This window comes from Typopeltis vanoorti, chromosome 6 (genome assembly GCF_054136105.1).
Source record: "Typopeltis vanoorti isolate ZY-2024b chromosome 6, IOZ_Tvanoo_1.0, whole genome shotgun sequence".
NCBI lineage: Eukaryota > Metazoa > Arthropoda > Arachnida > Uropygi > Thelyphonidae > Typopeltis > Typopeltis vanoorti.
The window spans coordinates 94,043,439-94,057,912 of NC_143554.1; the positions used below are offsets into that span (position 1 = coordinate 94,043,439).

General features: G+C 35.5%; 1 protein-coding gene across 8 annotated transcripts in view; it reads left to right on the forward strand.

Annotated features, from left to right (window-relative positions):
• The window catches only part of LOC150105717 (C-Jun-amino-terminal kinase-interacting protein 4-like), a 615,637-nt gene that overhangs the window by 45,890 nt on the left and 555,273 nt on the right, over window positions 1-14,474 (forward strand). For all 8 annotated transcript variants that reach the window (XM_090394309.1, XM_090394311.1, XM_090394312.1 and 5 more), the window contains one exon: window positions 10,950-11,020. In XM_090394309.1, the coding sequence (XP_090250435.1) occupies window positions 10,950-11,020 (71 nt within the window). The remainder of the gene's footprint in view (window positions 1-10,949; window positions 11,021-14,474) is intronic.

The window sequence follows — 14,474 nt, forward strand, 5'->3', positions numbered from 1 at the left end:
AGGAGTGACGTTTAAGGTGTTAGAGAAATAGGTGAAAGGCAGAATTCAGGACTAGGTGGATAAGAATATGATACACTATAAGCGACAACATGGTTTTGTGAAGGGTAGACCTTGCTTTAGTTCTTTGCTTACTTTTTTATAGTAAAGTGACATTGAAGTTAGATTCGGCAAATGACTACTCAGTGGTATTGCTAGACTTTGCAAAGGCATTTGACAAGATTCTACATACAACTCAATTACATAAATTGGATATGAATCAGGTGAATTGGATTAAAAGATGGTTGATGGACAGATACCAAAAAGTAGTTTTGGAGGAGTTGAGTCTATGAGAAGGGAAGTGACCAGTGGTGTATCACAGGGCTCAGTACTTAGTCCTCTTTTGTTTAATCTGTATATCAGTGATACAGGAAATGATTTGATAGGAAATGTTCATTTGTTTGCTAATGATGATGATGCTAAACTTGGAAGAACAACAGTTAATTAGGGTGATGTAGAGATCCTGCAGGAAGACTTAAATGGACTAGCAGTATGGCCAAAGGTAAATCTGGTGAATTGGATTAAAGGATGGTTGATAGACAGATACCAAAAAGTAGTTTTGGAGGAGTTGAGTCCAGGAGAAGGCAAGTGGCTGGTGGTGTACCACAGGGCACCTTACACTTGGCCAGTTTAATGTGGCCAAGCATAAGGCGATGCACTTTGGGTAGATCACAAGCTGTATATTATATTGATGGAACTGAATTGCAGAACACTGTGTATGCAGCTTTAATAAGGCCACAGTAGTTCAGATGTGGCCTTTAATAAGGATGACATAAAAAAGAAGGTGAACATCATGCCCATGAGCAATACAAAGCACAGACAATGAACAGTTGCTAGCATAGTAAGGGAGAGCTAAATCAGATTATGAGAGAAAATTAACTACGCTGGCCAAAGGAAATCCTGTTTTGCTTTTTTTTGCTGTATAGTGAGTAAAAGAAAAAATGGAAGGCTAACTTTAATCCGTTCTGATTGTAGGAAAGTGATAGAAGCAGAAGAAATAGTTGATAATCACGTTGCAAAGGTGTTTCATTCAGGCAGAGATATTGTAGTTAAGTTTCACCACCTCTGGTTCATCTAAATCTCACATCTTACAAGATCCCAAGGGAGTGAAAAGAGGGCAAAATATTTTCATTACATAAATCATCAGTTGTTTGCTGATGTTGCAAACCTGGGTAGAATTATAAGGAGCATGGCCATTATCAATTTCCTTAAAAAATAATAAAAAAAAGATTTAAATAGACTTTTAGATAAATGAGTGAGGTGTAATTTTTAATAAGTAATGGCTTTGCACTTTGAAGTGTAGAGATATAAAGCTGTGTACTGTGCTTCAGAAAGTGGATGAAATTTGAGATCTAGGGTGATGGTCAACAGTGAACTGAAGTTTAGAGGGCATGTTGCAAGTATTGCAATGACTGCATATTGCATTGTTATTATGATAAGGAGTACATGGACAGGGTAGAGGTTATATGCTGTATCAAGCATTGGTCAGACCATATGAACTGTTGTACTCATATTCATCCACCTAGTTTTCATTGTGACGTGGAAACATTGGAGAATGTCCAGAGATGAGTGACCAAACTAGTAAATCAGGAGTGGTGGCTGTGGAGAGAGAGAGAGGTTAAGGAAATGTAAATTGCCGAGCTTGGTGGATAGGCAAAAAAGAGTTGATAGATAGAGACATTTATGTTGGTGAGAGGATTTCAGTGCAGAAGAGATTATAAGAAGAATAGAGGTTGAGAGGAGATGAACAAGAGACATCTCTGGAAGTTGCAAAAAAGTAGAAAAGACAGGTGTGAGGAGTAGGTCCCCCCTCCCCGGAGATTTGTGGGTAAGTGAAACATATTGCTGAAATGCATTGTAAATGCTGGGAATGTTAAAGGTTATTAAGGTTTAATATAATACATATTCTTCTCCCCCTTCATTTCCTTTCTTTCATCTTCAGAATATAAAATCCTTCATCTTTTATTCTGCCTTATCCTATTTTGTGTTCATTCTTCTCTGTCCTCCACATCTAATATATGCATATGATCTTCCATCTGCCTGTCAATTACATACTCTGTTATTCTTAATACTTTTTGGCAACATAACAATTATCAGCTTCTAGATTTATGTCAGCTAGTTATTATTTCATCAACTGTCATTGAAGTTAGCCAGTCTCGTCTCATGTGAAGATGACAGGTTCCCCCCCCCAAAGATTTTTATCTCTCAAAAGAACATATAAACTGGATAGAAAGACATGCCATTTACAGACTTAGTACATTGGCTTATAGTTTTAGTTGCTTCATCCATAATTCAAAACAACCAGCCAATTCCAGTATCATTAGACTTATTTGAGGGTTTCCAAGGTACTTAATTTTTGTTCTTTTGAGGTCACTCCTGTTATCATCCCTCTTTCTGTATAGTACCACTCCCCCCCCCCCCCCTTGAGAGATGCTGATGACCCATACTGATATGTTTATAGACTCCCTTTCCTTGACTCCGAGTATGTGTTGTTGATTTCATTTCCATCAAAAAACAACATGCTTCAAAGTATAGTGAGAGTGCATCATATTCTTTTTTGAAACTGAAAAAAAAATATATAAAAAAAGTCCTTCCACAGAGACTTTTGACATATTCTGACTTGCTTTTGGAGAGGAAACAAATAGTAGAATTCAATCACTGTATAATTTCTCAAGTTCAGAAGTCACTTTTCCATGAAAACAAAATCATCCTTATTTTCAAGTCACCTAATGGAAATCTTTGGATCTTGTAAAGCATTTCTATGCTAAATAAAGCTTCATACAAGTTATAAATCTGTACTTCGTTTATATAGAAAATTGAATTGCTATGTGCCAGGATCATCAGGAAAAATTTCATGCAAATATGCAGTTTCTTTCCAATGTCATTATAGGTGATGATACAGGGAGCTTATTAGTAATAAGAATCAGAAACAAAGTAAGAGTTTTCTCAGTGGAAGCATCTATCATTTCCATCTCCTACGAAAGCCAGACAAGATAGTTATTGTCTGTCATTTTGACATGAAAATTTGCAATTCTGCAGCATGTTCAGACATGCAGTGAAAGTAACAGGTAGTGCATCTACAGATTGGTAGATGCACCTTTTGACGATGCTTCCACTTGTTTTGCTTTGTCAGTGCAGGAATTTCTGACTAAAAATAGCATGAAAGTTGTTTTGTCTTACTTTTCAGATCTAGCAATCCATAATATTCTTCTGTTTTGTAGTCATGCATTCGAAAAAAATGGCAATGTTGAATGATAGTAATATGTGGGGATTTAGTGCAATGTAGTGTGTGTTTCATGTATTCATTATCAAGAGTGAAGGGTCTGTGGTACAAAGGCAAGATGAGAAAGAATGATTGTTGAAAACATTTCATTAGCAAATGCAAGAAATGTGAGCTGTATCAGGAGCAGAAAAATGAAGTAACAGATATTAAGGATATAAGTCAGGATTGGGGAAGTGTTATGGAGAATGTAGCAGAAGCAGCAAATGATACACGGTATATGAATGAGAATTTGAAGGAAGTGGTTGGAAGTAATAATGGTGATAATGAGATACCAGTGCAAAATGAAATTGGACGTTTATGCAGACTCCTTCACAGGACAAAGTGTGAGAAACTTTGTTTCTCACAACTAGAGAAATGATTTCTGTATGGTATAGCAGGAAGGAGAATGAAAAAAAAGGAGTGAATGGAAAAAGTATTAAAGTGCGAGAAACTGGGAGAAAAGAGATAGTATTGTGTGGAGATTCGATGATTCGAAGTATACTTAATGAGAAACTGACAAAAATATGTTCCCAGGTGTGAAGATCATAGATGTTAGTGAAGTTGTAAGTTTGCAGAAGCTAGAAGTGAGTGAGTTACTCATTTTGGCAAGAACAAATGATTTGAAAGGTGAGAAATGTTCACTGAGAGAGGATATGAAAGAGTTGTTAAGAAGAAGCAAAAACAAAGAGTAAGAAAGTGAAGCTTGCAAATCTGCTGCCTCAGTATGATTGGACAGAATTGAGAAGTCAGTCTATGATTGCCAGTGAGTCATTGAGAAGATTGTGCAGTTTATAGAGTTGTGGAGTGAATTAGATGGATGTAAGAACCTGTACATGCCTGATGGACTGCACTTAAATGGTTTTGTAGTTAGGTGCTTAGAGAAAGTGTTGTTCAGTGACAGTTTGGGAGTACAGAAACAGAGAAATTAGAGATATTGGAGATATAATTGTGCAGAAATAGCCACTCTCAGGATAAACAAGTATGAGTGTAGGAATGATTGTGAAGAGCTGGGTGCAGTTCCCAGGTTTCGAATCTGAATGGGTAGGTAATGACATTATGTAAGGGTAACTGTGGGCCCAAGGGGATATTGAAATGCATGTATATGAATGCTCGAAGTATCAGAAATAAAGGAGAGGAGTTTTTGGCATTGGTCAGCTGGACTTGGCCAAAAATTATTGGCATCCACAAGGAGATGGGGTTTCTATAAATGAGTGTAGATAGATCTTCTGATGCTGTTACCAGATCCAATGCCCTCAAACTGCTGATCACCTCTACCACATGCATTGTTTCAGGAAATTATCCCTTAGTAACTGTATAAATTTCATTTCCATTTTGCCATGTGTCCTTTTCTCTTTCCAATCTATATCCCCTATAGTACTATATTTCCCATGATAATTGTTCAGTCTGTGCTCATTGTGTTAATTGCCAATGAATGATGCCAGAGAATGATGCAGTTACAGGGATAGAATGTAACAGATATTGTATTTTCAGAGAAGATAAAGGAAATAGGGCAGGAGGTGGGGTATTATTAATGATAGCTGAAGAACTTCAACCAACAAAAATAGAAGTTAAGGAGTGTGTAGATCTGAAGGAAATTATTTATTTGAGGCAGTCTGGTGTGATAAAGGCTAATAGGACAAAATATATTGTTGGTTATTGCTATAGACCTGGGAGTTCAGAAGAAGAAGATGTGGGCGACATTCATTGGCAGATTAACACAATGAGCACAGACTGAGCAATTATCATGGGAAATATAGTACTATAGGGGATATAGATTGGAAGGAGAAAAGGACACATGGCAAAATGGAAATGAAATTTATACAGTTACTAAGGGATAATTTCCTGAAACAATGCATGTGGTAGAGGTGACCAGCAGTTTGAGGGCATTGGATCTGGTAACAGCATCAGAAGATCTATCTACACTCATGTTTATAGAAACCCCATCTCCTGCTGTAATCATGTTTGTTTGGTTATTAAATTTGAATGGCTATTTGAAAAGGTATTATAACACAATGATCGTTACAAATAATGAAGACAGTAATATAACATTTTTATTTTTGAATAATATTTGGCTCTTTTTAGTACAAGATGTGACATAATTAAAAATTGGAAATATTTAAAAATGGAGTGGATGATGATATTGGAAAAACAAATACCGGTATCAAAATTTAGTTAAAGTATACAGTTTTAATAACATTCAGTCTAAAAATTCACTTTTTTATTGTTTAGTTCTTCGTGGGTCCTCCTCTTGTCTTTATTATAGCTTGGCATCAGCAGGGCATTGACAGAATCAATTTCCTGATCGATGCAACTCTCAATTCATGGTTTCACCCTTATAATGGCTTCTTGGAGCTCCTGAAGTGTTTTTGGCTTCTTGTGTACTTCAGTCTCCATTTAGTACAACTTCTCAATGGGGTTGTGATCTTTGCTGTTCCCTGGCCATGGTAGTTGTTGAATCGAGTGTTCATTCAGCCATTTATTAACCTGCAGCAAAAATTAAATTATTATAATTACGGCTATTATAGCCTGTTTTTGTTTAGGAGTGACCCTTATTTAAATACATTGGCTATCAATACTCAAAGGGGTATATATATTTAAGGCATTATTGGTGAGTATAGAAGGCAATTAAGGTAGAATAAAAGAGGTGGGAAAATTTGGTACATACCTTTATTGATTCTACGATGTCTTCCACGTCCATGATCACGCTGAAGGTTGTTACAAGCGGGGGGGGGGTGTTTAGACGCGGGGAAAAATAAGTTTTGGATAACCCGGGTTAATATTAATAATATATATATAAATGTATACATATATTATTTTGAATTAGGGGGCATTTTTGTGGGGGGGTTGAGGAAGGGTAAAGACTGTTGTGGCAATTGGGGCAGCGGTTAACAGGGTGTGGAACCGTTTCGGTCGTGTGACCATCCTCGGAACTTTGTCGGAAAATGGACTAAACAAAACAAAAATGGGCTAAGCCTAAACAAAAACAGGCTATAATAGCCGTAATTATAATAATAGTGTTTAAGAGGAGTATCATGGGATTTTTCCCAGAGACTATACTTAATAAAAATTAAATCTTTTTTAAGAACTAAACTCAATTCTTATGGTACATTATAGGGTTATAATAGCATTACCTACACTTTTTGCCCTATGACAAGAGGCAGAGTCAACATGAAAGATGTAGTTCATCGTTATGTTAAAGTGGTCTCTAATAGTAGGCAACAATTCTTCTTGTAAAATTTTCTAGTACACTTGTGCATTCACTGAACCTTTCGTGAAATGCAAGTGACACACCATGATAATGACATGCAGCGCCAGATGATCTGACTGGCTGATGTTTGACATTTTTCCCTGATCATCTTTGAACTGTCTGTCTGCTGTCAGAGCCCTGCAGGTTAAACTTTTTTCTTGTCAGAAAACATTACTCTTTTCCATCGATCAGGGTGCCCATTTGGCTTTCTCTTTGCACCAATTTAACTGAGCCAATCTCATATTTTTGGTTAACAAGGACTTATTTTTAGGTGCCTGGCTATCAATCCCTGTCAAATGAGTCTTCTCCTGACAGTTACAGAGCTTGCCACAACTTCCGTGTTGATGCAAGTCTTCCCAGTCCCATTTCAGTTATCTGGATGATGCATGGTGATTTTTGAGGCAAAGCTGCTATAGAAATCGACCTTGGCATGGCATACACAGTAGCTTTCTTTCTGTCCCTTCCCCCTCCTTCCTTTCTGCAGATCCAGTTTCTTTCACATTCGACAGCAGCCATATAGCTGAAAGGGTGACCTGCAGTCAATTTCACGAGAGGAATAGTTTTCTCTATTCAAAGCTTGAATCACATTTTTCTGCAAGGTATTAACTGCACGTAATTAGTGCTATAGTGTTCAGCACAAAAAATGCAAAAACTAGCTTTTGCTGTCTATTTATAGCATAAAAAATTCTGACGCAAAAGCAGAACTATTACATTATACAGAAACCCATGGGAATGATAGATGATACAATACAATGAAATATCTAATGATAAATCAATGAACATGACCATTTAACTAAAACTATATTTATTTAAGGTGATGCAGTTTCTATGAACATGAGTGTATAACTATCCCATCCTCATCGATATATTTTTTGCCAGCAAAGGTTGGTCGATTGGTACAGCCTCTGCTACTACTAATGGCTCACGCAAAATGTTAAGCAAATTTGAGTGCGGTTAGTAGTTGGAAGGGGATCAACTGTTCGATGTGTTGGCGCAGACCCTCTCTCGATGAGTCTTTGGACTCCCTGGAGTTGTCACATAATAATAAAACTACAATAGCAACCCTATCTCCAATTGGGGCAATTGACCATGCAGTCTTTTCCTGGATGGTTGCTCAACATGTGATTTCAGTCAAGAAAGGGTTTATGTAGAACTAAAAGCTGGTGATTATGACTTACTTAGGAGGTAACTTGGAGTAGTGCCATGGCATAAGAAACTACATGGAATGAATGTTATTAATGTATGGGAAGTGATCAAGGATTATTTGACTGAGGCAGTATCAGAGTGCATACCTAGGGTCAGGAAGATAAACTGAGTAGGGATTAAGTGGATAAGTAGCAATGTACAGCATGAGCTGCAAAAAAAAAAAGAAAGCATTGTGGGAGGAATATAAACAAAAAAGGTGACAAGTGTGCTAATGAGAAATATATTAAATAAATTGCAGAGTGAGCCAAGGACAATAGTTGTGAATTTAATGTTGCAAAATGTAAGTTAATGCACTTTGGGATGAAACAGTTACATGCTTCATATCGTATTGATGGTAATAGTGTATAGGAAATTATGAGGCTAGGGATCTGAGGATGATGGTGGATAGAGATTTGAAATTTAGAGGACATATTGCAGGATTTGGCAAAGTAGTTCAGAGAATTACTTGGCTGCTGAAGAATACATTGATAAGTAAAGATAGGGAGGTTATTATCCCTGTTTATGAGCTGTGATTCGGCCACATGTTGACTACTGTGTACAGATTTGTCACCAGCATTTCTTGGGAATTGGGAAGGTGGTGGAGAAGATTCAGAGATGTGTAACCAAGCTGGTGACAGGTCTATGGAATGTTCCTTATGAGGATGGATTGAAGGTGTGTGGGTTGCAGAGTTTAGCTGACAGACAGAGGAGAGGGGATATGATAGAAACTTATTAGTTACTAAAGGGATTCTATAAGGTCGATTACAAAAGAAATTTTTCAATATGTGGGGAGTGGGGGGGGGAAACAAGGGATTACACTTGGAAGTTGTCTAAGAGTGTGATTAGTAAGGATGTGCAGATTAGGTTCTTTGCTTGGTAAGTGATGAATGAATGGAATGGAGTATTATTATTATTGTTATTATGGCCAGAGATGGTTGTGCGTGCCCCAACTGAATAAGTTTAAGGAAATATGTGATAGGTATTCTGTTAATGTATAGTGTGTGTGTCTCCCGCAATGGGTCTTTTGCAGTGGTGTGTTGGTAAATTTTTAACAACCGGCTCGCTTTATGAAAAATTTTGATTCTTCACAAAGTTCTATTGTATCTTCAGATATCTTTGTTTCTGCTTCTTCAAATTTTGTCCTTTTAATGTTTAAGAAGTTTCGTTCTGTTTAATTTTTTCAACTAATGGCTATCTGCTTTTTCGACCGCAAAACTCTAACCTTGATTAAAGTTATTTTAATTATTAAAAAAAAAAAAGAAAAAACCGAAATAAAAACATATATTAAAGAAAATTTTCCTATATTACCTACAACTTACCTATTATCAAATGAAATCCTGAACAAACACAAATGTAACACTAATATTACCACTCGTAGTCGATCAAATGACCAGAGACTGTAGCCGTCGCGACGAATTTTTGTATTTATCGATAGTGCAACAATGTTGCATTTCCAAGAACTTAATGTTGCAAGTTCTTGGAAATTCACCGAAAAATAAGGCATTATTGTTTATTCAAATACCCAGTTTGGGAGTTTTGATAACATGCTTGTGTTTTAATGAATACAAACATTGTTTAGTAAATAAAATCATTTCCAAATTCCCGTTCGTAAATTGAGTTTGTGTTTTGTGAATTCTCCTTTATGCATTTATTTTTGATAATAATATATGTAAGTGTTTATTATACGATTTCAAAATATTTACGAGAAAAAGTATATACCACCATTCATCATCTATCCTTTCATAAAGAATTTTAATAACTGGCTCGCCCGACTTATAAACATTAACAACCAGCTCGCTAAATTTGAAAAATTTTAACAACCGGCTCGCACGAGCTGGTGCAAGCCGGTCCCAACACACCACTGGTCTTTTGTCTTCATGGAGTACCTGTATAAATAATTATTATTGCAAGCATTTTTTTTTTAAATATTGAACAAGACTTTAAGAACTTCAGTTCTGATTTAGATACACCAGTTGATTCATATAGCCCACTTGTTATTTGCCAATGTTGTGACTATAAGACTTTATCTGATCTAGTATTCACATCAGGTCTATAGTGATTTTTTGCAGTATAAAGTTTAATAGACATAATGATCAATCTCAAATATTTATTTTAGTATTCACTTAACTGGAGGTTGTGTTAATATTTTTAATTGCTGTGTTATCAAACCGTATTATGCAGAGTGGTTTTATTGTAAGAATAAAACTGTATTGTTTTATTTTTACTAGTTTTGTTTCTCCTCTCTTTACCTCTTCTTTCTAGTTACATATGTTTTTCATCATTGTAAATATTCATTCATCCATAATCATTACATTCTTTCTTTGTTTTAATCACATCTTTTATTTATATTTCTTATTTTAATGATTAATAAATGATAATTTTCATTATATAAAACTGCACACGCCTGTGATTGAATTAATGTATTAATTTTTACACTAAACAGTCACAAATGGCAACTGCAGTAACACTGTACTGTTGTTGCAGTAATTTTTTTTTCCTGAAAATCTCAGATTACCATTGAAGAGAAGATATTTAACAACATAAACAAGATTACATATTAAAAAAGAAATGCAGACAATGTTACACATGTTATGGTTTATTTATTTATTAAGTGGCACGAATGCCGGGAACCATCTGAAGGTGAAAGCATGGAACAATAGGTACACGTCGAGTTACCTTAGAAGTAAAAACGTACAATGTGGAAATTTTTTGATCTCACTTCATATTTGTAGAATATTCTGTTGTACACAGTGGATATTAGATAGGAGAAATTATAGTATGTATTCTTCACTTGTGATGCTCATATTAAATCTATCCCTGTGAGTAACGTGCAGATGAGAAATGGCATTTCTCCTGTAGCTAGGAGAAAACACTACAATCAGTAGTGATGCCTAGCTAGCAGGGAGTTTTTTAAATAGGCTGACAGGGAGTATTAACTCCCTGTTAGTATCTTATTAGAACAAAACAAACTGTGAATTTATTAATTAATCAAGTTTATTTTATTCTGATGAGGTGTTGTTGAGTTAAGATTATCAAAAAATACCATGAATAATAACCAATGCTAAATATAAATATAACTATTTAAGTTTTTCTAAATCTTAAATAGTTATATTTTAAATATCTTGTATTTAATATCATAGACATTAAACATATATTTAATGATAATACTGTTAAAAATGTAATTGCCTGATTGCATTATCTTAAACTCATTTTGAACAGGAGTAAGACTTGAAGAAAAAGAATCAGAAATGAAAAAAGAATATGCTAAACTTCATGAACGATACACAGAGGTAAAAAAAAAATCTTTTTGTTAATATTTCTTAAGAGTTGAAAAGAAGGGAAAACCTTTTTCTTTATTTATAAAATTTTTAAATCACATGAAAATTTTTAAAAACTTTTTTAGGTTTTATTTACTATTCTGCCAAAAGTTATGAGATATATCATCTAATTTGCAGGAAAATAGCGTGACCTTGCAGTATGCATATTTTGTGTCCTTGAAAGAATATTAGAGATTATTTCCCAGCAAGTCATTTCTTGTGTTAAATGACAGGTATACTGAATGATTGATAGCTTACAGATGGAAATGGTGAACAGGTGTCATTTGGAAAAATGTCTTTTTTTTTTTTTCTAGCTGTTGTGCAGTAACCAATCATTTTTAGGTCCACACTTTGCAGTGCACTGAAGAAATATAAGCCTATAGGTTACATCAAACCAAGACGCAACCAAATAGGCTGTATGTTGGATAGATTACATTCATGGTATGTCACAACTTCCACGGAATAGATGCATTGCTGAATTTTCACAAAAGAGTTGCATCCCAAGGTTGCTTAAGGGTCAAAGCCAGGTAACTGGGAGGAGATTTCCATATTGCCTTTAAGGAATGTGGAGGACCATTCTCAGGATTCTGACCCTAATGACTAATCCTTGCCTTCATGTCATGTGTCCCACTAGTAGGTATGCACTGTCTGGTTAAACAAGATCCTTGCTGTTTTCATCAGGGAACAAGGGTGAATAGTTGAAAAGTCAGCTACTGGAACAAACTCCAACTCAACATATAAAAGAAGAAGAATAAACCTGCCATCAGAAGAATTGAAGATAGTAACCATCAACATAGAAGAGTATCAATGAGAGAAAAATTGAACTTGCTGAAGAACTGGAAAAGTACCATGTACTGGGACAAAGAATACTATAACAGATGAGATCTTACTATATAATATGTATAGGATGTCATATTCAGGCAATAATGATCAGGGAAAGGAAGGAGTAGAGATAGCATTTGACAACAAACATGAAGATTAACCTCTTGATTGCAGTTGAGAGTTTATTTTTCACTTGGTTAGACTATAATAAGTTTAGTTTAATCCTTTATCCAAGTGTGAGCAAATAAAGTTTGCGCCTGAAAGTATCTTCAGGACTGAGGTAAGGTAGTGCAACACCAGGCAACTCATTGCAAAGGTGGAGAAAGCTCTCATCACTCCTATCTCAGTATCTCCCATAATGCAAAGCACATCTCCTTGCAGATATGTGTAATGCTATGCATTAAGGCAAGGGCCACTACCCATACTGGTTTCGACCTTTATTGAGGTCTCGTCAATGGGAACCAGGCCCAGTCATGGAGATACAGAGGCAGAAGCAATGAGAGGTCATCCTAACTAATAGGAGTTGCCTGGCTCCCACTGATGAGACCTCAATAAAGGTCGAAACCGGTATGGGTAGTGGCCCTTGCCTTAATGCATAGCATTACACATATCCGCAAGGAGATGTGCTTTGCATTATGGGAGATACTGAGATAGGAGTGATGAGAGCTTTCTCCACCTTTGCAACGAGTTGCCTGGTGTTGCACTACCTTGCCCCAGTCCTGAAGATACTTTCAGGCACAAACTTTGTTTGCTCACACTTGGATAAAGGATTAAACTAAACTTATTATAGTCTAACCAAGTGAAAAATAAACTCTCAACATCTTTCTCTGAATCCAGAGTAAATTAATAATAAGGTGGTACACCTTTTGGCAAGTCATATAAGTAAATATGACTTCTCCGTTGCTTCTACCTCAATAAAGGCCGAAACCGGTCTGGGTAGTGGCCCTTCCCTTAATGCATAGCATTATACATGTCTGCAAGGAGATGTGCTTTGCATAATGGGAGATACTGAGACAAGCAGTGATGAGAGCTTGGTCCACCTTTGCTACGAGTTGCCTCAGTCCTGAACTACTTCAGGTGCAAACTTTGTTTGCCTGCACTTGGGTAAAGGATTAAATTAAATTTATTATGGAGAGGTTGATGCTAGGCATCACATTAAAAGATAAGAAGTGAAACACCTGGATAAGAAGCCAGACTCATATTGATATCATTCTTCACCATAAGTGACTAAAATGGAAATATGCCAAACATCTATCCAGAAGAGAAGATGAGTAGTGATGGACCATCATAATAACGAACTAATAACGAATAACAGAGAAAGGTGGAAATAACTGGAGGAGGCCTTTGCCCAGCAGTGGACAGAAAATGGCTGAATAATAATAATAAGATTATGATTTGATACATTGATGTCAAGATGTTTGATCTGAATTACTCTGTTTATAAGAGAAGAGAAGATTTAAATTTAATCAAGCAAATTGATACTTTGATTCATGTAAGGGTAAACATGGAGATTAAAATTGTGATTTCTCTATGTCTGATAGTTGAACATTGTCAAATATACTTTTAATTGTGCATATCCTGCTTTTCTATTTCTGAAGTTATCCCCTATTTTGTCTAATGTGGGGTTTTCAGTATAGTTCCAAACTCCAGCTGCTATGATGTAGCAGGCATCATATATAAGTATGGCTGCAATTCTTGGAAGAATCTCCATCTAACTGTTCTGTAATGAAGTGCTGGTTTCTATCCTGTTGCTACTGCGCTATTGTAAACGTATGCTGCGTCTTACTATTATTAATTTATTACTTGTAATGTCTTTTGCTCTATACTTTCTATATTATCTATATCTTTATATGCCGTTATTCTAATTTAGCTGTGCGCGCTTTCTCTCTCTCTGAATCTTTCTTGCTTATATTATTACTTACTATGTTTATCTACCCTTCGCACTACGAGTCTTATGCCTGAGATACTAGAAAATTTATTTAATTTAGACTGCACCACTAATATCATTTAATTAGCATAAAACTCAATAATACGGCCAGTAGATTTCTCTCTCTCTTTCTCTAACACAATTTCCTTAAGTAAAACTTTACACAAACAGTCGTGGTCTATTCTTTTACTTAACTTTATGCTTCGGCTATATCACTTAATTTCCCACTCACAAGTCCGATTTTATTTAGGAACAGTGCAGTTGTAAAAATAAACAAACAGGCAGCACTCTTTTAACAAAAAGAACAAAACAATTTATTTACATTACTATGAAATATACATGAATTTAAACATTAGGGAGATTGCTTTCTCTATCCATTTATAAAATCTTTAGCTTAAATTATATCGTATTTACTTTAACACTAATTAACTTCTTTAACTCACGGTCTTATTTACTCTCTGCTTACAAATTCAACTCATTAAACTTCTAGTTTACTTGCAAAGAGGTTAGCTAACTCTTTGTTAAGTTATCTTTACAAATTTTATATCAACTTCCAATATGCCGATCGATTCTCTTAATGACAATTCTTACTACTATAAAACTATCTCTTAAAAGTCCGTCTACAACCTACTATTAGAGGGAATATACAAAAGGCTTTAACTTACAAAAGACTCTGCA